At 39.4% G+C, this 26,721-nt stretch overlaps 1 protein-coding gene across 2 annotated transcripts in view; it reads left to right on the top strand.

Annotated features, from left to right (window-relative positions):
* LOC140245994 (uncharacterized) overlaps nt 1-26,721 on the top strand; it is a 76,536-nt gene that overhangs the window by 34,241 nt on the left and 15,574 nt on the right. For both annotated transcript variants that reach the window (XM_072325445.1, XM_072325444.1), the window contains exons 2-5: nt 6,896-7,037; nt 14,542-14,766; nt 23,509-23,719; nt 24,752-24,941. In XM_072325445.1, the coding sequence (XP_072181546.1) occupies nt 6,939-7,037; nt 14,542-14,766; nt 23,509-23,719; nt 24,752-24,941 (725 nt within the window). In that variant the 5' untranslated portion in view covers nt 6,896-6,938. The remainder of the gene's footprint in view (nt 1-6,895; nt 7,038-14,541; nt 14,767-23,508; nt 23,720-24,751; nt 24,942-26,721) is intronic.

Raw genomic sequence — 26,721 nt, 5'->3', positions numbered from 1 at the left:
GGTCATAATGATGAACACCTTTTGACAGGGGAAAGGGAAGTCAGATAGCCTGGCAGGGTAATATGAGAGCTAGACAATCTCCTATCCCAGTAGATCCCAGTACAGATTAGTAGCCTTTATATAGCATTGATAACTGCGAGGTATACAATTCATTCATTTCATGTATTATAACCCCCACAGATAGACATAGCCACCAAAAATATGCATGCATACTTTAATTATTGATCAATGCTCGATTATTATCACAAGGGCAGTGTTTTGTACTTTATGGTCTAAGGCATAGATGCAAACCTCCACGTGTGGACCATTAAAGCAGGCTAGAATTCAATAAGATTACTATTAATTTGCTTCCAGTTTTGTGTATTTAAGCATCAAGAGGGCTGCAAATTATTTTCTATGTGGTACAAACAATATATAAGATGTCATTATTTCTATTTTCGTTGTTTTTTGCCACAATTTTCGTACCCTTTTTAGTAGGCCTAATTATTGGTTATCATTTTCTTGTTTTCACCCTACTTTCCCATATATAGACACCTATATGTCATTTCATTTTTGTTTCTTTGAATATGAAACAAGAACAAAAGTAAAACTTTCTCATTCTTTTTCTTTTTAGGATGTCATATAAATTCCAGGCTTAATACATGGCTGGATCAGGGCTCTATAAATGTCTCATCTCTAATCTGCTGTGCTTCTCAGCGTACCTTTCCTGGGTACATTGAACCATGTAGGTTACATTTGATTTTTACTCAAGGTACATTGTATCTATGAGTTATGGAGACTGCCAATACAACAGAAAGCAGACACATTCCAAATTGATCCCTGGTCGCACATGCTGTTCAACTTCAGCATTTATCAAAGATGTCACAATTTCCCTTTCCTTTTACTCTGCCATCACACAAAGTTTTAAAAGCAGGTTGCACAACTTGCAAAAGCTGAACATGAAAATTTATTTTAATAAAAGGTGCCACTAATGGTGTAGATATCAGGGGTGTGTTTGTTTGTGGGTTGGTTGCCCTCCCCCCCCCCCCCCAAAAAAAAAAAAAAAAAGAAGAAGCAGGTAACAGATTATTGCTCTATACCTGTGTTGTCTGTGCATTCTGCAAGTACTTATGAAGCAGATTGTTACACTGTCTGCTAGTATGAGCCATAATGTGAAACTTTCTTCTTTGAAGCAAGCACTTATGTCTCATGTCCCATGTTTCTTTCCTGGAAGTTCCTCGTCAGCATCAACCACTCATTGAAAGCACTTTGTAAACATATTGTGCACAAATTCAGGCTTTGAGAATATATAGCATGTGTATGTGTTATCAGTTATGATTCCTTGATGTAGATTTGTAGGATTTAAAATGTATCAGTTTATTATAGAATCCCATCATAGAAGATCTTGAGACAAGAAGTGCTTAAATGCATGATAAACACAGGATCATACTTGGTTCCCACTATTATTAAGGTTGTGTAATTTTTTTTAAGACTTAAGTTATGGCAATTTGTTAGAGTGACAAGAAAGGAAACAATGCTTCGAATGTCATCCTGTTATCTTTTAAGCCATTAGGCCTTGCTCAACATTAGCAGTAGCCTGGGGGGGGGGGCCTGGGGCCACTGAAAATTAATGTCAAGCCTCCAAATATCCAAAAAGACTATCTTTTGTTGGCCCCATTGGGCACCTATGATTCAAAATGAATTGTTGGGTATTAGGCCTACATCTGTTTCAGGCCACTCCAGTTTTCTTATGGGCCACAAAAGTTTCAGATGTAAAAGATTTTATTTGCCTGAAGAACGGGCCACCAGAGAAGAAAGTTAGTGTCGAGCAGTGCATTAGGGAAAGATGTCTCTCTGAAAGAGACTGTGAGACTGACTTTGAAGGAAAGCAAAATTGAATCCCCTCCCCCCCCCCCCCCAAAAAAAAAAAAATATATATAAAAACAAACAAACATACTTCCAATTAGGAAAACTGAAGCAAAAATAGGCACACTCAGAGACAAGGATCATTGTGAAAGGAATGCATGTAAAACAACAGAATTGTATAGTCCTATCGATGGGCAACTCAATTTATAAGCCTATTCAGTCTTGCGATTGTTCAGCTCCCTGCATTGTAGCTGTTAGGTGTGTCATATTTGCTTGTTCATGAAATGTCACCTATGTAGTAACCTTTTCCGCAAAAGAAGGGAAAAAATATCCCCGACAGCTCTGTTCGAGTTATATCTTCCTTGTTATGTTCTGACACATTTTCCAAGGTGATGCAGTCAGGGGCTTGAAAGCAAATTCAAGTGAATCTCTTCGTCCTTACGATTGTTTTCAGTCAGAGATGATTTGCTCGTAGATTTAACTTCTAGAACCATGAAGTCCATTGAAAAGGGTCTTTTTGTGGCGTTAACATTAATGTTGTGTGATTGTGAATGGAATTGTTGTTATGTTGAAAAATGTGGAACTGTACACTTGTGCCTTGAAGTCTGTGGAATTTGGGATGAGAAATAGGAAGGCTTATTACAAAAAGAATCTGTACTTTCTATCCCAAAGGTGGGACATTTTGTGTAGATTCTGGAGAAGGGTGACAATTTTTGACTCACATAATGGACATATGTACTTGTAGTCTGATATTGAAGACCCAGTTCGTTACTTTCAAAGCAAGTTGTATTTCCAGTTTTTACTTGTCAAAGAGCTCACCAGCTGTGTAGCTGCAAGAAGACTTACCAGACTACAAGTCTGCAAGTCAGAAGTTGCCATTCTAGTATTTTGGTGCTGCATCTTGGAACCTTTTTTTGAAGACAGCATCAATTCAGCAGGATTCTTCTTGAAATGGTATGCACCTACCCCTGTGCATTCATACAATGTGTGAAATATCATGGGGAAAGGACCATCCCCCACATCTCAACATTCTCCAGGTCTGAGCAGATGTAGACTAGCCTGCCTCCACCAGACCCAACTCCCCGCTGGTTTGACCTCAGCACTGCCAAACAAAAACAGGAAGGAGGACAACAAACTTGGTCACGACCTTGTTTTGTCTCATCCTCCCCTGTTTCAAACCCAGCCTGGGTCAGGAGCGGGTAATGGATAATTAACCCCTTTCCCATAAATCACATCGGGGAGGGGGCAAGACCTGGGTGTCTGGTGTGTTTACACTCTCTCTACAAAAGCGTTGTGGAAACATTCTGCAGTTTTGTGTCATTCCGATCTTATGAGATGTGAGAAATTATATATGTAGTCAATGTCTGTGAAATAGGTTGAACTTGGAGGTGTGATGAATGTCATGTAGAGTCTCTCTGTAAGGGGACATGACTGTGATTGTGGGTGTATGTTAGACTAGGAGACCGACTAAGGGTGTATTAGGACTAAATCCAAACATTTTCTGAGGCACAACCATGACCCTAAATGCGTTTTAGGCATTTTCTGGCAATAGATAAAAGCAATTGTGTTTTGAGATTATGCGTTCAGAAATGCTGATTTGAAATGACATTCAAAGGGCATTTTGAAATGCATTTAAACCATGATTGCCTTTCTGAGAGTAGCTAAACGCAATGCTGTTTTGAAAACTGCCAAGATGTCCTTCCATGCAGTACGGCAACCCACAGGTTACAACATGGGCCTCAGTTGACCTCTGCTTCTCGGGTCAAACTGCGCAGAGCAGCTGCGCAGTGAGAACATTCAAATCGTGATTCGATGATGGGTGGATAAATGCGGCATCCGAGAATCTCGTTTTAAACCACGTTCACAAACACCATTCTAAACGCGTTTTGAAACAGTGCTCTCTCTCAAATTATATAAATGCAGCCTCGCATAGAATAGAATGTACCTTTTCAGTTCCTTCAGAAAAGTACCAGTATTATATGTGGGCAGCTGGTACATTTTATGGAACATTTTTAGTGTTGTGTAGCTCATTCTCTCTCATCATTCTCATGATATTGTTATATTTCAACATCATTTCTATATATTTTTGTATACAACATCATTTCTTTGTTAATTCTGATGTCCTATACAGAGTAAAAGGTAAAGAGAGTATTCTAAACAGACGATGCTTTTAGAAACCCCTATTGTCGTCACAAAATTCTGTGCCATTTCACACTACAACAGAGATAATTCGTGAAAGACCACAGTCTTAGTGATCAAAGTCGCTATAGAAGCAATCAACACCAGACAGTACAGAGGACAAAGGTATACCAGAATGATCTCCTGGAATTATTCTCTGTAATATGTGAGGGTAGACCATCCCCATCTTCAGCAAAGTTGTCCATTTTGGGTAGTAGCTCTTCCTTATGAATAAAAAATTCAGTCTTGTGAAGGAAATCACAACCGTCATGATGAAGGACAGTTTTCTTGAAGACTTCAGATCCCGGTCTACGTTTTCACTGTGTATACCGAAGAAGACACTTTACAAAGCTGTAGTATTTATAAGAGTGCCATAGAAGTGATTCGCAACAATACTCTTCAAAGCTTTCATAAATTTCTTTGAGGATCGTCTCCACGGATTTTGATGAGAATGCCAAGTGCTTGCTGCACTCGATCATGCATTCGCCAATTATCACGGCATTTGTTTGGGGTAAGAGAGTGTGTGGTAATCCTACAGAGGTAAATACATTTTTAATGAGCATAAAAAGTAGTCCGGTTCCTGTTTTTTATTAATATGTTATATCCGCCATGAATTGAGGATATCTGTGTAATTGCAAATGCAAATCCTTGGAAAGGAACAAAGGGAATTCCAAGGAAGGATGAATTATGGGATTCTCAATATTGTGTCCCTTGGGTTGAAGAGAGTTACTGTCTCCTTCAGAAAGACGATGATTGTCCAACTAATTACATTTCTGGATCTTCAGATTTGAGGTGTATACTGGCATGGACCTGATGGCTTGCCGGCATGCATGGAATAATTGCTTACTTTGCCCTAGGCTGAGGACTTTACGTGGGGAATGCGCGATGACTGGAGAACCTGATGTCTCCCGACTTACATATATCCAGAAGAAATAATTACCACACAGCTTGCAATATTTGTGATGGGATTTATCAGGTGGGCTTATGCCGCAGAAGAGTTATTAGCAGCAAATTAGGCATGGAGTCCTACCTACAGCAAACAACATTTAAAGGGCACCATGCAAAAATAGAATAAAAAGAAAAAGGGAACCGGTTTAAGATAGGATTGGCTCGCCATACCTCGAGGCCAGAAACAAAAGTGACCAACCACAGGAGATATGCTCAGACACTTTGTAAACAGCTACTTCTGAAAAAAAAAAAAAAAAAATATTAATGAAAAAATAGGCCCCCTCTATTAAGATATGTCTGGAAACAATAGCGGGCAGAGATCTCATACCATATTGTTGAAACCACACAAAGGAAAGGAGAGACCCTCGCCAGTTCTCACCTCTCTGTGCCTAAGTTGGTAGAGAGTAAATAGTTGCTTTCATTGCCAAAAAGAAAAGTTCAGCTAATGTGAAGATATGTCTTTAATCTTTAAAAAAAAAAAAAAAAAAAAAAAAAAAGATGATTGTCAGAGTAACAGACTTGATTATTTCATGATGTTCGGATAAAAAAAAAAAAAATGCTTTCAGTTCCAGAGGCACTTGAACAGAAACTGTTTGTGATTATTTTTGGCAAAATTAGCCTTGGCTGTCTTGAGTGGAAATACTCATTAATTTGTTTTTGTTATGCCACTCTTGTTTTCTCTCGTCTGGATCATCGTCAACTGTCACAAAAGAAGTAACATTTTAATCCCATCTTGTCTGCAGTTCACGTATCACATCCTAATCTGATTAAGATTTTTTAGCAACAAACAACGGTCTTCAGTGCCGAAAGTGGGCAAAAACACAAGTCACACGGGGCAGGTTGCGAGCTGCCTCATAAGACGGATTTTTATGTGCATCTTGGCAGGCGGTAACACAGCGTGCAGCCTCACAAACACACGCACACATCGACTCTGACAAACACAAACAATGATTTCATTTCTCGCATTACCGGGCTCGCTGCTATATCTGTCATTGCGTGATTTATCATCTGAACAAACAACCAGAGATAATTGCCATATACAAGCCCTGGCCCAAAAACAAATTCCCTTCCTAAACCACCGCGTGCCTAGGAAACAGCGCCTGCAGCAAAAATATCAATTTAGTTGTGGAGGCTTACACCTGTACAACCCGCACCTCTCCCATCCCCTTCTCTCCGGCTGCATCCCCAAGTTGCGTTGTTTATTTTTCATCGGATTTACCTCTCGCATTAAACCCGGGCTTCCCTTCATCAGCACCTAGCGATATTTGTCTTGAGCTGGAGCGTAGTTTGTGCAGCGACTAGCGCAAACAAACCTGGCACGTCAACAATGTGGCTGACACTTCCCAGGTTTTTCTCATTAATTTTTTTCTTTCTCTCTCTCTTTCTCCTGCGAGACATACAAAAATGATGAAATTGTTTACAAGACTCCTTTCAATCTGCCATTTTCTTTGTGTCCACAGCTTGTGACCTTCAGCCTGAAATATTGTATTCTCCTTCAGCTGTTGTGTCACATTTACAGTGAATACAGTTTTGAAAATGTATTCTTCAGTGTTTTTGTGTAAAGATTTGTTCATTTGATTTTGCTAATTAACATACACCCTGTTGTGCAGGTCTTGATCATGATGCAAGCACAAATGAGCGTGATTTTTGTATGTTATGTAACATGCAGTTGCCCAACGGACAAATGAGAACAGAGAAGTGGGCGCCATTCCGATATACACCCGAACTTTGTTCAGTTGTTGCAGTGGTAATTACCCTGAAATGTGTCTTACCACATTAGGTAACATTGTACCCGTGGCAAGCAAACAAACAAAAATCATTGTAAAGCATTAAACAAGGTAAATTTTGTGTAGCTAATGTTGATGAAACAAGATGTTCGGCTTTCTTAATGATGCATTGTTCTCCCACTTTCTTCCTCTTGCAGTACCTTGTGGTGATCATCGGCTCACAGCTGTAAACCGGACTCCATGAGTGAGATTCTAGCGAACAGTGCTGGCGCTTCACACGACTCCAAACAGCGCAGCGATTCCGAAAACGATGTTAGAGCAAGCACAGACACACCAAAGGTGAGACGCTATCTAAATTCTTGTCTGTGTCATCCGTATTAAAGTAGTTTGCTATTGAGTTTAATGATCAGTCTTGAGAAATTCAAGCATGCTGTGGACTGCACAACTTTTCTCTACCCTCTTTAATGGCAGTCATGGAATGGCGATAGAAATAGAATGAGGTGATGTGTCACCAATGAAACCACAAGCACTGAAGTCTTGGACTTATTGTGGCAGCTGATTTTGATGGAGCCGAGTTCGATGTAATCATTACTATTCTCGGCAAAATTAGGATTTGTCTTGCGAAACTTATGATTTTGTGTGTGTGTGTGTGTGTGTGGAAACTCACCACATAGGCCAGTAGCTTCTTTCTTGCACTAGGGAAAAATAAAACTTGACAATCACACATTCATATCATCCAGCCTCAATCACATTTGCACATCTAGTGTTATATGAAATTTTACTTTGCACACTGTATAATCACAGACTTTTACGGTTTTCCATAATTATCCTAGGGCATTAAAAGGTAAGGGTGTGTAACATCAGGCTGTTGCTGTATTAAAGTGAATGCCCTTTCCAGTCTGAATATGTTTACTTGCAGATGTTGCATTTAATGTTCCTGATGTCAATATGTTATTAATGTCTGCTGTTTGTTATGCACAAGAACAAAGAAAAACACCAGAATTCAACACACACCCATATTTCCATTTTAAGCATACTTGAAAGCTAAAGTCAATGCTCTCTAACAAACAGACTTTGTGTCATCAGGATAAATGCCTGGTAATGTTCGTGACTGTCTGCAAATATGTTTGATGGTAGTGGGGGAAAATGGAAAATAAAAAAGCAAAGAAAAAATGCAGTCTGTTGTAGGGTCAAACCAGGGTCAAGTGCTTGACTAGCATGGAGTCAGTCACTTTGACTAACTCTAGAAATACGTTTGTATCACCCCATGCTTCCAGTGGATTGCAGGGATTAGGCAGTTACTGAAGTCTAAGACACCTTCAAGTATTAGAGGATTATAAACTTATCAAGCCAACATAGTGGCTTTCAGTCATTTTACCAATTTATGTACCACCTCTGACTTTGTTTGTATTGTTCTTGTTTCTCATGAAGATTGCACAAAACCTGTGGATGTCTTCGTATCGCGATTATTGTGCCCCCCCCCCCAAAAAAAAAAAAAAAAAAACCAACAACAACAACAACAAACAAACAAACAACTCATAGGCTGGAGTGTACACTGTATATTACAGAAAACATTTTTTTTATGTTATTATAATGCAATACTGCTTCAGCTGTATGTGGAAGTTATGATGCGGCCAAATCATGATTTCATGTGTGAGGAGCTCAATGGAAAATAGACGGAAATTACTTTTTAATGCCAAGGTGATCTGATTCCCCTTTTGTCTGTGTCACAGCAAATTTTCCTACAGACTCCCGTGCACATGGCGCATGAATGATGTGCACATTTACAGCAGGTGCCACAGCCATTCGCAGCATAATCCTAAAAGGTCTTTTGAAAATTCATGATAGATGTTTCAGTCGTGTAGGAATGTCAGATAGTCTGTGTGATGATGGAGGATTAGAATAAACCTTTGTGATTGTCTTTATGGGAGACCAAGGTAATTCTTGTTTCTGTTTTCTTTTTTAAGGGGGGGGGGGGTGGTGAGTGTAAAGGAATCCATGTGAATAGCTGATTAGAACCACTGCACCCTTGAAACAAACAAGAAAGAACAGTAAAAAGTACTGTAATGATCTTTCATTGCTTGTATTTATTTTGTTTTTTAAGAGGGAGAGGAAAAAAAAAAAGTATCATAAAGTAGCAAAACTGGCAATTCTGTGTTCAAAGAATGGCTGATTATAAATCCTAGAATGTGCTGGTATGAATGCACATACCCTGTTGCCAGTAGCAACATGCTTCTTCCCTTGTAGCATCCAATCGGCTGTATTACCATATAAGTTTGTGTAAACCCTTGTGTGTTCTTATCATTCAATTTTTCTCAGTCAATGCACACTTCTGTATATATGCAATTTATTGCGCGAGTGTTTGTTTTTTTTCCCCTGTCAATTTCATGAACAGTCGTATATTCGCGCTCGTAGAGTACAGACATGTTGGAACTCTTTGCAGGATACAGAACTGCCAATTTATATACACATTGTAGAAGTGCTGAAATATTGGTAATGGAACGAATTATTACCCCCTCCCCCCCCCCCCCACCCCCACCCCAAATGTATCTATACATACTCATGTTGTATGTTCTTCCTTGCAGAGCCATTGTCAAGTACTTTATTGCAGGTTGAATGGGAAGATAAAAGCAAGCAAATAGCAGGTGTTGTTTGCCACAATACACAGGTAGATGGCAGGTTGAGCACCTGCAGTGTGCCAGCAAGATGAATTTTCCAACACTTAACCCGATTACCAAAATCGCTGATGATATTTTTTTCTCTGTATGTATACTTCGAAGGGTGTGAGAGGCAGTATTTTGTCAGTCTGTCTGTCTGTCTCATGTCTCATTGTTTAAAATACAATAGAAGAAATAAACAACCCATTGGGTTTCTTGATACCTAGCCCAGGTATACTACGAGGTATAGATTGGCTGACTATGTTTTTGGCAAAATCCCGCCAGGTCATAGGTGAAAGGTCACTGTACTTTGGTTGTTACTTGCCATTTACAGCTGTAAAAGTTCATCTATGAACGTCAGTGGTAAATATAATTTGGAATGTTAGTCCAGAATACTTTTACAATTCTTTGGATAAAGTACAGTGGCCAAAACTCAGGGCCAAATTTATTGTACCTTGGCAAGAAAAATATTTCTTCTGTCATTTTTTTTTTTTTTTTCAGACAGGAATACCCAGTGATGATGTTTAACAAATGTAAGCTGGTTTACAGAGTAGGAATGAATTATTCGCATGAACATGGTAGTGGTCATAGGTCAATGTCAAAGGTCAATCTATTCTGGTTGAAACTGATTCACCAGACATAATTTCAGGTAATTGTGCGCATGGGTAGTATTGTCTCTTAATAAGGAAAGGAATTTGTTTGTTTGTTTGTTTATGATTATTATTTACCTGAAATGACAATGGACAAAGGGTCAAGGGGGAAGGTCACCAAACTTCAGCTGAAATGTCATTTCTGACCAGAGATATCACTAGGTAAAGTGCAATGGTTTGATGAAGTGGGTAGAAATAGACTGGAATCTCATTGCGCAGAGAGGGTAAAAGATCAATCCATGGTTAGTGGTCAAGATCAATGAACTTCATGAAAATGTATATATATGGAGGGCCACATCCCTGTGGCAGATACGATATATTGATTGCATGAGCTGGGGCATCCCAATCATGTGTACACAACAGTAAAAAATGCTCTGTTTTTCTTTTTTCTTTTCTTTTTTCTTTTTTGCATGACAAAAAAAAGAAAGAAAGATAGGGAGAGAGAAGAAAAGCATGCATTGGGCAGACTCTCAAATTAAGTCTGGTAGTGAGCAAAGTGCACACATCGTGTTGAAATGTCTACCAACTTCATGAGGTAGAGACCAAGACCAAGTTTTTCAGCCAACACAATAAGTTTTGAAGCATGTGATGTTGATTCCTCATCAAACATGGATAGAATCATATCATATCTGACTGATTTCATTCGTTTGGTGCAAAACCTGGCAGGAGTTGGGATCAAAGGTCATTCAAATTTTTAAGATTTTCAGTTTTCAGATACTACAACTCATCATTGTAGTTAATTTTCAGTGATTTTTCTTGACTTGTGTCTTTTTTTTTTCTTATTTGAACTTGGGTGGTTTTATTTTTTTCTATTGTGATCAAAATTAATGCATGGCATAGATAGCTTAAAAAAAAAAAAAAAAAAAAAAAAACTTTCTGATTTAATTTTGGTCAATATCTGGGGATATTAGAGGTCAAGATCAATTGTAAAACTTGTGCCACGTCTGTGTATCCAAAAACTTGTTATTACCTTTCTACCCACTTTGTGCATCAGTCATGATTTTGATTTTAAGATTACAACTAAGTCTCCATTTCTCAAAGTTTTTGAGTATTATTTGTCTACTTCTTCTTTTGACTACACTTATTCACCTCATGATGTATTTGGTTATTCAGATTTTGTTTACCTTCAGTCTATAAAAGTGTTTCTTTAAGGTTAGCCCACTTATATAGAATTGACAGTGGAGGAACTTCTATATAGTATACCTGATCAGAATAGCACAACAGAGGACTAAGATATGAAAGAGCTCTCTCTTTGCATAGATCTATTCATGCATGACATATCTGCCCAGATTTCTCACACCCACAGATTTTAATTTGTTTCTTTTTTCTGTCTTTTTGTTTGTGCATGAAGAGGTGTATTATGTGAAAATAATATAAATACCGGTAGACAAAAACTTCCTAGCAGTTAACAGATACTTTTGGCCCTCTATACCAGGTATATTTGCTTCTTTTTTTTTTTTGTTCTCTTGGAAGTAAGCATTTAATAGTGATTCCAGTGAACTTGCCTGATGAAGCATGACCTTGATGGTACTCGCTAAAATTAATTGATGCTAGGGGCCAAGGCTTTCTCATGGTAGGTCGTTCCCTTGATTAGAAGAGAAATTGACAGCTCTCGGTGGGCAGTACATAGAATCCTGGTCGTGACAGAAGTGAGAATGCACATGTGCAGCATTGAGAGGTCAGGTAAAAATAACATTTGGCAGACTTGTCAGTTGGACTCGATGTTTGGGCTCAGGTTGTCTGATGATCTGGCTCCTTCTGGAAAGCTACCGTTGTACCCTTTTCCGACAGACTGTAAAACTTGTGTGTATTTGCAAGGCTCTAACATTAGCACTGGCCTATTGGCCTGGGGCCACCAGAAATAGATTTCGGACCACCATCACTTAAAAATAACTGATTTTTTTTTTTCTCCCAATTGGGCCACCAAATTTATGAGTGTGTACATTGTACATTGTTTGCTGTGTCTTTGTTGTCCAGAAAAAAAAAATAATAATAATAATAATAACTCTTGGCTCAGTAACTGCAAAATGAAAAACGCTGTATACTAATGAACCTTCAGAATTCTGAACCTTATTTAATTTTGAATGAATGAACCATCCGAATCTCATTCATGGATTAAACAAACCTTCTGAATAACAAATTGTAACTGATGATTCTATGGGCCAAAATAAATTATACAGGTTACAGTGTACTATCTTTGACCAGTGATTTGAAATTACATTCATACCCCGTTGGGAGAAATCTCTGTCTTGGTAGTATTACAGCTTACAATGTAAGTGTACTGTGTGAGTCTAAAGTGATGCGAATTACCTGTACCAATGTTCCCATTTTAGCCTAATATAATGTTGCCGTTGCAGGTGGAATTGGAGGTTGTTGCAGTGGTGACAGAAGGAAGCAGCTTACTTCCAAGCAATGTAAACAGCAAAAAGCTCATTACACATAGGCTGCACATATCTAACTTCAAAGATAGAACGTTTTCAGACATGTTTTGAAAGACATATGAACGTGGTTTAAAGTGTGTTTCTCGGGAGGCTGCAAAATTCATATGATCGTGATTTAGGAGTTGTCACTATGCAGCTGATTTGCGCTATTCTACCCGGGAAGCAGTCCCCTTGTCTAGGAGGACCTCTAATACCCCTTTCAGTAACTCTCTTGGCTTGGGCTAGGCCCAAGCTAAGTCATCAAATTTTGAGTTTATGATTTGGTTAGGCCAAAGTGGCCCGCACCAGGCTCGGGCTATTTTGGCGCTGCTGTAAGCTAGCACCAGGGCGGGCCTAGTGCTGATCGAAGAGTTTATGAACAATAGCAGTGCCAGGCTTGGGCCAGAATTCCTTGCATGGTCAAGGGTAATAACCTGGCCGTGCCTCTGCCAGAGTGCGCGTTCTGTTACCATGGTAGTTATCCCTATACGTAGCCGAGTTCATAAATGGGTCATCGTAAAAGTGGTGCAGCTCTGCAGTACATGTAGTTATTGAACACAATCTTTACTGCTTGGCACGGGTCAATTTAGCTTGGGCCAGGAGCTGGCCGTAAATGCATAAGTTACTGAAAGGGGTAGAAAAGACCCTGGAGGACATGACAGACAAAAGCGAGCATTTTTTTTTTTAAACTCGGTGGGGATGATAGAGACCCATGTTAAAAGTTCCGTGGTCGTCTAGCCTAGTTTGGCATACGTTTCTATGGAAACCAGTGGTTATGCGTTTCTCCTCAAGAGAGTTTCTCCTGCACACGTATGCGCACTCCGCCACAAACGGCGCAGGTCTCTGGAAGTGTGTGCCGTGTTCAAGTCAAGACCGTTTAGAGTCCCCTCATGTAGCATGAGTCTAGCACAACCTCCGGAAGTAGTTCTAGACTCACACTGGGCTGTCTAGCGTGATCTTTACCTCAACACTCGTCCTTTGTGCTTTGTGCCGTGAACATTTAGAATCCCCACCGTCTGAGGTAAACATGGGACGACTTGCCGTGTTTTGAGGAACTCTAAATGGGGAATAAGGCACATGCTCTTTTGTTTCACATAATCCAGATGCATGCTGGTCATGCATATCATATGCTCTTATGACACAGCTATTACGCAGCCTATAGTACGTGTAAAATATACTTCATTGTATTAAGCCGTGGGAAAGAAAAATCAAGAATCTAGACTAGCTGTGCGATGACGATGCCCTTGTCTCAAGTTGAGAAAGCCTTGCATGTTTATGTAATGCCTTGATCATGTGCGTATTGGTATGTGTATAGTGCTTGCACTGGGCATCGCCATCCAGTTGCTTAAGACACTCACGATTTGCTGTTTGCAGTTTCGCTGGAGAAGCAGTAGGTTTTCTAAAACTATCTTTAGCATTGGATAGTCTAATTTTGTGCACATTGTAGCAACTGCCTCCTGGACTGCAATCATCGGGCAATATGCAATATTGTAGGTCAGTCGTGGAATGTCATACAGGTACGTATGCCAAAGACACAACATGTTTAAACAAAGAAAAGAAATAGTGGATATTAAGAGCACACAAACACATACAATTATGTAAAAATCACATGTTTCTGTACTAATCTTCTCAATATTATAGTTCATGCAAATATCTGTACCTGTAAGCAATTTCGCTTGAATATATTATATATATATATATATGTATACAGAATACATCACAGAGTCATCAATTAGTCATTTTCAGAGTCGGCACTGGTGGTAATAAGCTCATCCAGCTGTCTGATTCCTTTGTCAAAGAGAGTGAAATGCTGAATGAAATTAAGCTGCACCATGGCAAAGCTTTACTCCAATCTCTTGTATTTGGTAATGCAATTAGTCTGCACTTCTCTCTCCTAACAGAGCAGAGCGTCAATCAGTTTTAATGGGATTTGAAACCCTGTGTACTTTTTTTCCCCATCTCTCCATCTCCATCTCTCTCTATCTTTCTCTCTTGTCTGTCTCTCTATGCGTGTCTGTGTGTCTGTTTGTCTCTTTCTGTGGATGCTTTTCTCTCTCTCTTTCTTTCCTTCCCTCTTTCCCTGTCTGTCGTTCTGTCTTTCCTTCTCCCCGTGCAGAAATCAGATTCCCTGTCCATGTTGAGCGGAAGCGAGAAGGGCCTGCTCTCCGCCGCAGGCAACGCAGGGGTGCAGCCAAGCCCCCTACCGCATCTCCTCATGCCTCCAGGAGCCCAGACGCTCTCAGCCCAGCAGATGCAGAGTCTCCTTCAGGGCCAGGTCCTCAGCCAGCAACAGTTGCAGCAAATTGTGCTGCAACAACAGTCTTACCTTCAGCAGCAGCAGGTACAACAACACCACCACAAGAGTATAGAAACTGGGAGCAGTGGGGGCTGATATAAATGCTGTCGTATATCTGACAGCGCAGTTCTGTCATGATACATTGTACGCACATGAATATATGTACGTACCTCATGCAAACATTCAAACATTCATTAAAGGTAGGGAATCCCATTTGCATGCCTTAAATGAAGAGTTGTATAAACACAGTGGTATGTTGAAGAGAGTATCATTTTAGAAACTCCCATAAAGTATTGAAAGTGGAAGGTAACATTTAGGACATTTTTATTGACCGTTAGATTTTGAATTGAATTTTTTTCGGGGCTCACCGTAAATTCCAGTACATTACTAGGCTACCTTTGCAGACCCATGCACTGCATGTGTGCCCATCATGTATATTTTGTGAATAAAGTTCATCAAAACTTACAAACATTTCTATATACATTCTTGCCACACACTCTATATGTTATGACATCAGCTCTTATACTTTTAGATTTGTGTTTATAGATAAAAAAATACAGAAGACTGCAACAAAAAGGCTTAAGTGTGGCTGACACACAGAACTACTGAGTAGTTGAGTTTTGTGCATTATTCAAATTGTAGATAACTGTTGACTTCCAAATTTCTAAGCAGTGGCCTAAACAAGTCCCCTGAGGTTCATATTTAATGTTTTGCTGCATTTTGGGAGTTCTGTAAAAGGTATCCCCTACCTTTAAGGTGTACATTGTTCTTGCATCCATACTTAATGGCACACACATGAAATTCACACAATGTGCATGCATGCATACATGACGTGCATGTCATATAATATAAATTATACTGGTACTGTTGTTTTTATAGTGCAATGCTGCAATATGTTTAATATTCCTGCAGCATATACAACTATTCTGAGAAATGAAGAAAAAAAATGGGGGGGGGGGAGGATAGCAAAGTAGTGAAAATTACAAAGTAGATATAAACTTTGAGGAATTCATAGCTGTGGTTATGCTCATAGAATAAAGTAAACATCATGAAAGCTGCTCAGTTCTTTGATCATTCCATTCTACCGGTAACTTGATGAAATTCTGTGAAGAGAGGTTTCAGTGTGTGTTTTCATGCACATAATCAGAGCCAGAAAGTAAATAGAACTTATTCTAATTTAGATTACTCTTGGACATCCTCAAAGCATTATAGTGACAAAGAAAGTTTTTCCTTGCCTTCTTTTACTGGTAGCCAAGTACAAGGCAGAAGAGATTTTTTTTTTTCTTGGGGGGGGGGGGAGGAGGAAGGGTTGAGGTGGTGATTTTGCCAGGTGGTGTGTCAGAACAAGGAGGTTCTTGGCGCACTCGCCTAGTACCTCCTTGGTTAGAAATAGATTGGTATACTTGTAGAGCAAATTGATTTTTTTGGTGAAGTGCAAGTATAGTTGAAATAATAATTGCTGGGCAGACTGCAGACAGATGCCACAGGGACAATGATAACTAGAGGACTCAAGACAATAATATGAAATATCTAATTATTGGCACCTTTGCACTCCTTTGGTGGTGTGTCTGATATCACACCCAGCTGACCATGTCTGACTGTATTTTGTGCAGCACTTGTGCCTTTCAAAAAAGCAAGCAAGCAAGCGAACAAACAAACAAACAAACACACAAGCATGGATCAGCCTTTTTGTGGTACACACAGACAATTCCTTTTTATTCTTCTGTTTATGTAAAACTGGAAGAGGTTTAGTGGGGGGGGGGGACTAGGACAGTGGTTCAATCCCTCCAAAAGGATGTGAGCATTTGTGAATACCATGGCGTATGTCATTCCATTCTGGTATGTGTGTATGTTTGTTTGTGTGTGCGCGTGTGTGTGTGTGTGTGTTTGTGTATGTGTATGTGTGTAAATTTCTAGATGAGTGAACCCTGTTCCACATTCTTCAAAGGTCTTGGAGTTAGAAAAAAAAATGTATATCCCGAGGGCCAAGTAGATTTATTCATTGTTGCCAAGACTTTTGGAAGGTTGAGGCTGTAATAGGCTGTATTTAGGAATCACAGATTGAAATAGTCAGGGCATTGATTCAAAAACTAAGATTTACGCTGTGAATAGTGCCATTCACTTTTCATCCTTGTAGCATTTCTACAGCAAGCCATTGATGGTGGGAGAAACCCCACCGCTGAGACCGAAATTTAGTCACCGGAGTCTTTTTTTTTTCTTTTTTATTCGTTTCCCAAATTTTTAGTTTCTCTTTGTGCCTACAATATAAAAGCCAAAGAACCGTAGCACATGAGCAAGCACTGATGTTCATTCATCGTTAACGTGGAGTATACGACACAATGGGGTAACCCAAACAGTTGCGACACTGATTTGTGGTCCGGATTTATATCCAACAATAGGTTCTTTTATACTTGGGGCTCAGCTCTTTTTTCCATTTGTCCATCATTTTGGGGAAAACTCACTCATGGAAATCATCTCCAAGGATGAGGTTGGGCTATTCTTATCAGACAAGGAGGTCCCTCTGACTCACAACTGCACGAATGTTTCCTCAAATCTTCGGGCGGGAGGCTAACAATACATTCGTTTTCTGGGCCGTCCCAGCCTTTCTGTAAAAGGGGGGGGGGGGGGCATTCACACTGATACTGAAATACAGAAAGCTTTAAATCCCCAAAAAGTTTTGTTCTGATACTGGCCAATGTGGACTCCAACTCAAGGGTGGAAATTTACGCATCTGGGAAAAACTGGGGAGCTGTCTCGTGACTTTCACACTGATACTGAAATGCAGAAAGTTTCACAATCCTTAAGAAGTTTTGACCTGATTGTGGCATATGTGGACTCGGACTCAAAGGGTTAAATCATACACAAGGGGGAGAAACTGACGAGCTGTCACTCAATTTTTCAAACCTTTTGATTTTTTTAAAGTTTGACTCAGCTAGCATTTTGTTGGAATGTGACATCCAGTACTTGCTGCCAACAAACTTCATGGTAAACTTTGAAAATTTGAATTGGTCATCCAAGCTGACAGTGTTTGGTCCATTACAGAGTATCATAACCTGCAACATTTTGTGGGTTTTTGCTTCTGAACTGGGAGGTCACAAATATGAACAGGGAGGAAAAAAAACAACTCAGAAGTTTTATCTTTATGGTGTAAACAGGTGAGAATGGCCATCATACTCCAGAGGAGGGATATTTCTTAGTGTATTGATTGACACACTATATGCACATTTATTGCACACACACATACACACAGGAAAAAAAAAAAGTTTAGTTTTTTGGTGTGTTTTTTTTTTCTTTTCAGCCTTCAGGGAGCACATGTCATTTTTTTTTTTTTTTACTTCAACGTAGTGCATATTTTGTTTCTTATAGCCAGAGCTGTAATACTTCCAATTTAGAGTGAAAGATAATTGATTGCAACATCAAGGTCAGCATAAATCAAATGTGTATTGATCTACATCTCCTAATTAGTGATTTACAAAGTTGTATAGTGCAGTCCAAATGCTTTGTCCTTGTGTGTTTTATATCTCAGTATGTGATTAATCAGTGTCTAGCACTGTCCTATTACATACCAGAGGTAGACAGACACCATTTCCTGATTTGAATAATGAAATTACAATTGTAATTTCAGTATGAAGTTTCTTCCAGATTTTTGGGGATTTTTTTTTTTTCTGTGAAATCTCGTGAATATAGAATATTATATAAACCAATAGTAATTAATCCACGACAAGGGTTGAGCTAAGTAGCGACCGTGGAGATGGAACACTGTGTGGCTATTAAAGGAAGTAGTAGTTCAAGTGAATGTTTTGATTTATGTGTCCTTCTAATCCTGGAGATGTCGTTCTGTGACGCGGCCAGTGTCTGCCCACAATACTCATGAAAGCAAAACATAAGAGGAGAAAGGATGAATCCCTTGTACCACATGATGATGATTGTCACGTTTTGCATCCCAAACTAGCCCCATGTCCTGCCTGCTCCCCCCTTTAAATCCAATTATGGAGGGGGCCCAGTGTTTATCTTGCATATTGCAATCACCATGTGAAAGGCGCATGCATAACTGCTGATGCCAGCCCCAGCCTTTTTGTTTATCGCAAACATTTCTTGCCCCTGCCCTCTCCTCCCCTCTCTCCATCTCGCGCCCTCACTCCTTATTTCTACCTCCGTCTCCTCTCCTCTTTTCCCTTCTCCCATCCTCTCCCAGCCTCCCCCTTGTTCCTCAAGGAATCCCATCCAGCGCACTCAATCATGGTCCCCTGTGTTTACATCACAAACAAAACTGCGCTCCAGGAAGGGAAATAAAGAAAACAACCATCACCTAATGTAAACAAGATGCTAGCTGAATGTAAACACAGCGCTCTGGCCTTGGTAGTTTTCCAAAATAATCAGGCGATTGTTGGTGGCTTTTTTTCGTCCCCTGTACAAAGAAGGGCTCTGGCATGAGAGTGGCGCAGTGTTTGTGTGGTGAGGTGTGCTTGTATGAGAAATGAAACCAAGAATTCCATGTGTTTGTTCAGCTAAACAAAGGAGTTTTCAAGAAATTCGTAATGACTTGTTCCGTTCTCCATTTTCACTCTTGTGTGGGCTAACTTCAACCTGAACATTAAACGTGAATCATCTTCCTGCACATATTTATGAATCGCAAGTTATAATTATGGCCATGTTGTTTAACAGCGAACTTCCAAGAAATACTGTGCGATAACTTTTATCACTTGTGTAGTCATTTTGGCACCAAATGTCACATGGTTCATATCATACATACGGGAGGGATGAATAAATTTCCTCTTCAGAAGAAGCTCTCCTCACTCTTATTACACAAAAAAAAAAAAAAAAAAAAAAAGAAAAGGAGAGATTGCATATGCATGCATGAGGGTATCTTATGTGATGAACATACCGGTAATCCTTGTTGAAGTCTATGCGAACCTCTTAAAAAACAAACCATTAACAGTATGAAGAAGTTCCGTCAAAGGAGAGCTTTAACTCGTTAGATACAGTATGTAAAGCTTTCTTTGCTGTGCCAGCATCTCCAAACTGGAGGAAGCATCACATTTATTTTGCAAGAGTTTGGAAAACATAAATAGTACATTCATTGAGATTACATGGCAGAGTGCAGTAAACAGGAGTAACATATGAACTCCATCACGAAACACACACACTCTCTCGCTGCACACCACATATATACGCAAGGGACACACATGCACGCACACACACACATGGACAAACATAGGCGATATACCACAGAACCAGAAACGTTCGGGCATGAAATGCCGCGAATTGGAGCCACCAGCAGTTTTCATGGCATGAAACTTTCACAATTACCACTAGCATTCGATGTATTACAAATTGTACAATATACAATATTACAATACCATGGGTATACAAATTCTGGCTCCTCGCGAAATTGCAAAAGTTTTTACAGTACTGGTTTTCAAGCAGGCATTTGCAGGCTGTTCAGGGGCTAACAGGTTAGAGACCAAATCACTGTAAAACTAGAAATGTTTGCTTGCATGAAACTTGCGCATATTTCGTGAGGAGCCAAGATTAGCAAAAGTAAAACGCATGCGAAGTGTTTGTCTACACAGTGCGTTGAATGCCAGTGGCAATCACAAAACTTTATGCCACAATGAAGGCTGTCGGTTCCAATTTACGATAGTTTCATGCCGTGAATGTTTCTTATTTTACAGCAGGGCTACCAAGTTTTCAAGCAAAGGAGATAATACATTGCAGAGAAAGAAAGTAATGTAATTCTTGCAACGCTTCCTCTCACATACCTGCATTTATGTGACTTTATAGTGCATTTATAGTGTATTTAGTTTAGTGAAGCTGAAGGGTGTATTTTAATGTGGACTATATTACAGTTGTTATTCATGTTAAGTGTGTAACTAGAGATTTCATACAGAATACATATACTTATTCCCCACTTTATCCGAAAGCTCTGAGATGACAAATGATTATGATTATATATTGTGAAGTGTTTATTCAGTTGTGAAAGGTAATATCTTTGAGTTGAAGGTCAGTCAGTGAAATGATTGAACTACAAACGAAAGATGATACAATGTAGTTACTGCAGACATGTACCTTCTATGCACGAGTTTCTCACAAAAGAAAAAAATTATCCAAGAGATTAATGTTAAAGGAAATGTAACATTACTAGCAAGATTTATGCAAAGATCAACACAAGGGATAGATAACATGGAAGACAGTGACAGATTACTGGAAAGATGTGTGTGAAATCCAATATGTTTCATTTTGGATGAAGTTTTCAAAATATAGCAGTCTCAAGCTACCCATGAACAGTTGACTCCCAGTATAACAAAGTCCTTGAGACCAGCAGTTTTCTTTCGTTATATCGAAATTTTGTTATAAGCGAACAAATAAACAATGAAAATACATAGAGTGGAAAGAGTTGTGGCCTGAATTTTTACTCCGTTGTAACCGGAACTTCGTTATAACCGTGTTCGTTATAATGGGAGTGCACTGTATTTGAAGATTTCTTCCAATGTTTGACGACTGTGATAGTGAAGAGGACATTTGTCAAGGAAGTATCACATTCATGACTAGTTTAGATTTATGCTAAATAGTCAGTTCATGGTGTGGTGCTGTGCAGCTTGTTGGGTCGAAATAGGCCCCCCAAATTTGTACGGGGTCTTCAAGGGGACACATCGAAAAAGTGTCTATATCATGGGATCGAAAGATGCGAAATGATCGAAGAGAAATGAAAGGAAGATAACAAGTAATTTAGTAGAATTGGAAGGGAAGATAATAGGATAACACAAAGAAAAACAGTGACGGATAGAGGACTGAAGGGGAGGAAAGATAGAAGAGGAGATGAAAGGAAATAAGGAATAAACTAAAGAAAGGAAAGATGGGAAATATGACACAATAAAACAAAAGATAGGGAGAGACAGAGAAACATAATTGAAAGAAGGATAAAGATAAAAACTATTCATTGAAATAATTTTGACCCAGCAAAGCCGTGCTGCACCTGTGACCCGACTGTTAAACTAGCCTAAGCCAAAGTTTACATGTTTTTAGCAATTGCTGTGCTCCACTAAGATGAATTGGAAAGAAGAGGGATCATCCCTATACATACATGTATGTCTTTGTTTCTCATAAAATGGGGGGGGGGGGGGAGTGGAGAGAGAACAGGAGATTTAATGCTGATGATGTCATGGAGAAAAATATTCTTAGCAGAGGTGAATTATGTAACATGTCTTTTTGGATGATAGTGATGCGCATAGGTAGCTTAAGGAATGTTCATTTAAAGGAGAATCTGTCCGTTAGGGATATTCAAAACTTTAAATTGATATGGAAACTTGTTGGTTGTTACTCTAGAGTTGTCAGATGGGTTTGTTAGGCTGTCGTTATGCCATGAACTTCTGAGATAGGAATAATTTTAGTATGAAAGAAACCACCGAATGCTCATATTTCTTTATTGTTTTCCCCTTCAGTACAATACACTGTTTCCGTTACTGTGTATTGCCCTGGTAGATTTTTGTAACATGAGAGGATATGTATGCCTATATGTACAGTATGCCTGAAAATGAATGTACCCTCCATGCTTAGTTTCGGCCTATTCAAGTTACGTGTGGTCGTTAATCACTATTGTCATGTCGTACAAGGCCTGAAGAGTGCCTTTTATCCTGTGGGAAACTCTACTCCCTTTTGCATCAGTTGAGTTCCTCAAAGACAATGCCTGGCGGGAGTGAACACTAATGTTCGCTACGGCTTACCGATCCTACATTCCCATGATTCAAATAAGGGTTTGCACTGTATGCAAATGATGAGGGAATGTCTTTTTATTGCATCGTAACAAGTGATGTAGTAAAAATTTATTAAAGAAGCATTTGCAGTATGCAGATTTTGTGTCAGTAACCTACTCTGCTGGGTCAGCCATACATTGTACGTGTAGGTAAACCTGTATGCAGTGTACACTGTACTTTGAGGTTGTCAAAACATATGGCAAAAAAAAAAAAATCAAGAAGTTTGGAATGCAACATGGCAACTGTTTGATGTCAGAGTGTACAAACACAATTTGATATTTGATCTTTGAAGGTAACATCGAGAACGTGGAATCTAGTTTTATCTCTAACCAAACTGCCCAGAAAACATTCTATTTTTTTTTTTTTTTTTTAGTACTGGAAGTAGGAAGAGAGTAAATGTTAAAGAAAACTAAGCCTCCTCAGCTGTAATTGATGCAATACATTCCATAACAAAAGTGAAACATACTTTGTATCTTTTGGTGTATGCTATTATTACTTACCCCAATCGGGAGGAGATTGGAAAGTACTTAGCTTTAATACTGGGTTAATCACTTTAGGATTTTCATTCGATTGAATACCTGGTCATTGGCAGTTATATCAACAGTTTAATGTTTATTACCATACCATGTATGTTGATTGCTAGGAAGTGAAGAAAATTGATGATGCATGAAGAAGACCAAAAGTCTGTTATTTTGCCAAGAGATATGTGCAGATTTTCTCACATGATTGATTTAGATTTTTTTTGTTTGAAGATGAATTTTGATTTATGTAAAAATTGGTATATTAGTTATGTGTTGGTACTTTTTATCACAGGCAGGTCAAACACTGTGTAAAGAATATCTCTGGAGTTATCTGTTAATAAGAAGTATCAATACTGTCTTGTGGAAATGTCGAAATGCTCTTTTTGTTTAAAATATACAGAAATGTTAGTAACAGTATTTTCAGACATTAGAAAATTGCATATCTCGCCGCTATTTGCTGAACAATCAGACATTTCAAACTTTGCCATCTCTCCGCTTTCGCATTTGGACAGCTCCAAGAGCAGACAACGCTGCTGCAACAAATGCAAGCGGCTGCCATCGCAGCAGCCAGCGGTGATGGCAGCAAGGTGCAGTCCAAGCTGACGCCACACCAGCAACAACTCCACAGCCTGGCCCTGCAGCAGGCCCACATGATCCAGCTCCAAGCCCAGCAACAGGCTGTCGCCACGGGCCAAATGTTGCTGCCACCCAGGTTACAACAAGGTGGGATATATGTTTTATAAAAAAAAGAAACATATATGTAGCTGAAAACTAGCCCCTGTCTGATTCTACCTGTCCTGACAACTGACTTGCAAGCACATCACGGTTAATCAATTGTGACAAGAGGTTCATATCCATGGCATGCAACCCTGAGAGACTCACTTTAGGGGCTGCAAAGGTAATCCGGCAATTCCCCGCCACTGGAGGGACTTGTAATTAAGAGCGCACCGGGATGGTGTTATGCGCTCCCAGAATTTTAATTTCTACAAATATTTACATTTGGGGGAATATGGGGAAGGGGCTTCAGTCAGTTATTTACCAATAGCGGGGGACTGCGCTGTTTGGGATCGAAATGCTCCCGCTGAAGAAAGAGGGGGAAATTGCTTCCATTTAGCGCTCGTGTCTGTCGAGCTCATTGCCGCATGAGCCATTTTGCGGAACATGTATTGCTGATTGCACAATATGACAACTTCATTCTTCCTGGGTTATCAGTGTCTGTGTCATCTCCTATTCAAGGATTAGTTGAAATCCTCTTGTAACTTTTTCTATGAAATACATGTACATGTGTGTAATATCTTTTTTTTTTTTATTTGGTCAATAGGAAACGTAAGAGTTTGATATCTTAGTTGTAGTCTTTCTCATGCATGTTTTTAAATTACAAATGGTCAGTGAAGAGTTATCTACATTGTGTTAAATGGGAAAATGAGTTTAAGATTAGGTTGGCTCCTCCGAAAGACTGACCTGACTTTTTTTCTCTTTTTAAAAAATGAAAATAAATTTCATATGTTGTTCATATCAGTAGGTGACTTTGCATTATCTTAAATTTTCAAATTGTTCGATGATGAGGAATTGATGTGTGTATTTATAGTTTAGAAGTGACAAAGATTGCCCAAATATGGGTAATGAAAAATCATCTCTCAGTTTTTCACTGATTGTGGAATAAGCATCCCGATATCTTCATCAAAGCCATTTCAGATATTCTTCATCATTTCAAACTTGTACTGAAATTTATAATCATTCTACCGTTTGCACCAGTTATGACAGCGTCTGAGCTGCAGTCACTATGGAAAGAAGTAGCCTCCTCCTCCGAGGACAGCAAGGGCGCCCCCACAAGTTCGTCGTCGCCCATGCCACCGGGGCTGAGCGGCCATCGCCACATGATGAACGGTCTCCTAGAGGCGGGCCCAGTCCACCCGGGGTTCCTGCTCACGCCGCATGGCATCATGTAAGGACTCTACCACACCAGATAGATATGATCGCATCCTCTTCTCTCTTTCTCTTCCTCCTCCAACCTAGCCTTTAAACAAGGCGACTCGCTCTGCGTGCCCCCGTATAGCGCGTTTACCCCACAAACCTGTTGGCCGGCGAGCGGAGCGAGCCGCCTTTATCCACTCGTTCAGGGATGTGTACTTCTGTCGTTGTTGTTGCTTTATATTCTTTGACAAATTTGCGTACAAATTTGACGCAGAAAATACACACGGCACCAAGGCAAGCCTCGTTAATATATTAGGATTGGTTAACTATTCTTATTCTACTTAATATTAACGAGGCTTGCCTTGGTGCCGTGTGTATTTTCTGCGTCAAATTTGTACGCAAATTTGTCAAAGAATATAAAGCAACAACAACGACAAAAGTACACATCCCTGAATGAGTGGATAAAGGCGGCTCGCTCCGCTCGCCGGCCAACAGGTTCGTGGGGTAAACGCGCTATACGGGGGCACACAGAGCGAGTCGCCTTGTTTAAAGGCTACCTCCAACCATGAGCAAAGCATCTCTCCCTCTTAAACAAATATTCTGATGATCTTGGGTCGGGTGCTACCCGAGCAGCCACCAAGTCATCCTGGGCAAATGAAGATCAGGCCCACCACATTCCACATTGCCGCTGCCATAGCAACAGTGAATAAACTTTCAAGATTTCTCCTTGTTGTCATCATTTTAGAAGTGATCTGGTACGCCTTAAGGGATGGTATAGTTTTGGTTGATATTTGGATTCAGCTTTTAACTCTGTGAGATAATTAGAAACCACTTTATTATGAAATATTAAAGAGCATACACTCCTAAGAGGAATTCAAAGTTATTTGATGAAAATCAGTTTTGAAATGGCTTAAAGTTCCAAAAACAATGAGGTCCTAATAAAAGTAGGGACCCACCTTTTATTTGGACCACTTTATTTTGCTTTTTTTTATATCTCAGACATCTGAAAACCAATTTTCATCAAATAAAGTTTCAGTTGCTTCAAGAAACATAATTATGTTCTTGAACATTTCATATAAGACGTTTCTAATTATCTCACAATGAGTTAAAAGCTGAACCCCCATCTCAATCAAATTATATAATCCCTTTACTTTAAAGCACTCAAACTATTGGTCAAAATTCAATAAAAGAGTCAAGTTAAGATTGTACATTTAATTTTGCAGTAGATATTCAGCTACCTGCAACTGGGAGATGTAGGCCAAATGTATTTATAATGTATAATACACACGTTATAATGTGCATGTGACATGCATGCTAAAAACATAGACTCATTTGTTGAATATTATGTGGTATAATTAAACATTGATTATTTTGCCCGGTATGACTAGGCTTTTTTTCTGTTATCTTTAAAAACTGAAACAAAAAGAGATAGGTCTCCGAACAGGCAGGTGTTCAGAGAAATCATGGCTGAGATCATGTCTAAACAAACTCTTGGTAATGTCAATTCTTCATCTCATATGCTTGGCTGTCACCCAGCGGGAATTTCTACAAACATCAAAATGGATGTATTCCAAGGCTGCAGCGAAAGAAATTGTAACCACATACATGTGAAGTGAAAGTGTTGCCATGTACTTACCCGTCTATATTTACACACTTTAGACAAAGAAGGAATTTGTTTGCAATTCGCTCTCAACATTGCTCTCGCTGAATGTATCACTACAACTAATGGAAAGTTTTTCATTCCTAGAACTTGTTATGCTATCCATTGATAACTCTGAATGTTTGGAAGGGGTTTGTGAAAAGAAACATAC

Source organism: Diadema setosum, chromosome 2, assembly GCF_964275005.1.
Source record: "Diadema setosum chromosome 2, eeDiaSeto1, whole genome shotgun sequence".
Lineage (NCBI taxonomy): Eukaryota > Metazoa > Echinodermata > Echinoidea > Diadematoida > Diadematidae > Diadema > Diadema setosum.
Note: the sequence above shows the minus strand (reverse complement) of the source record. Positions and strands in the feature narration are given on the sequence as shown.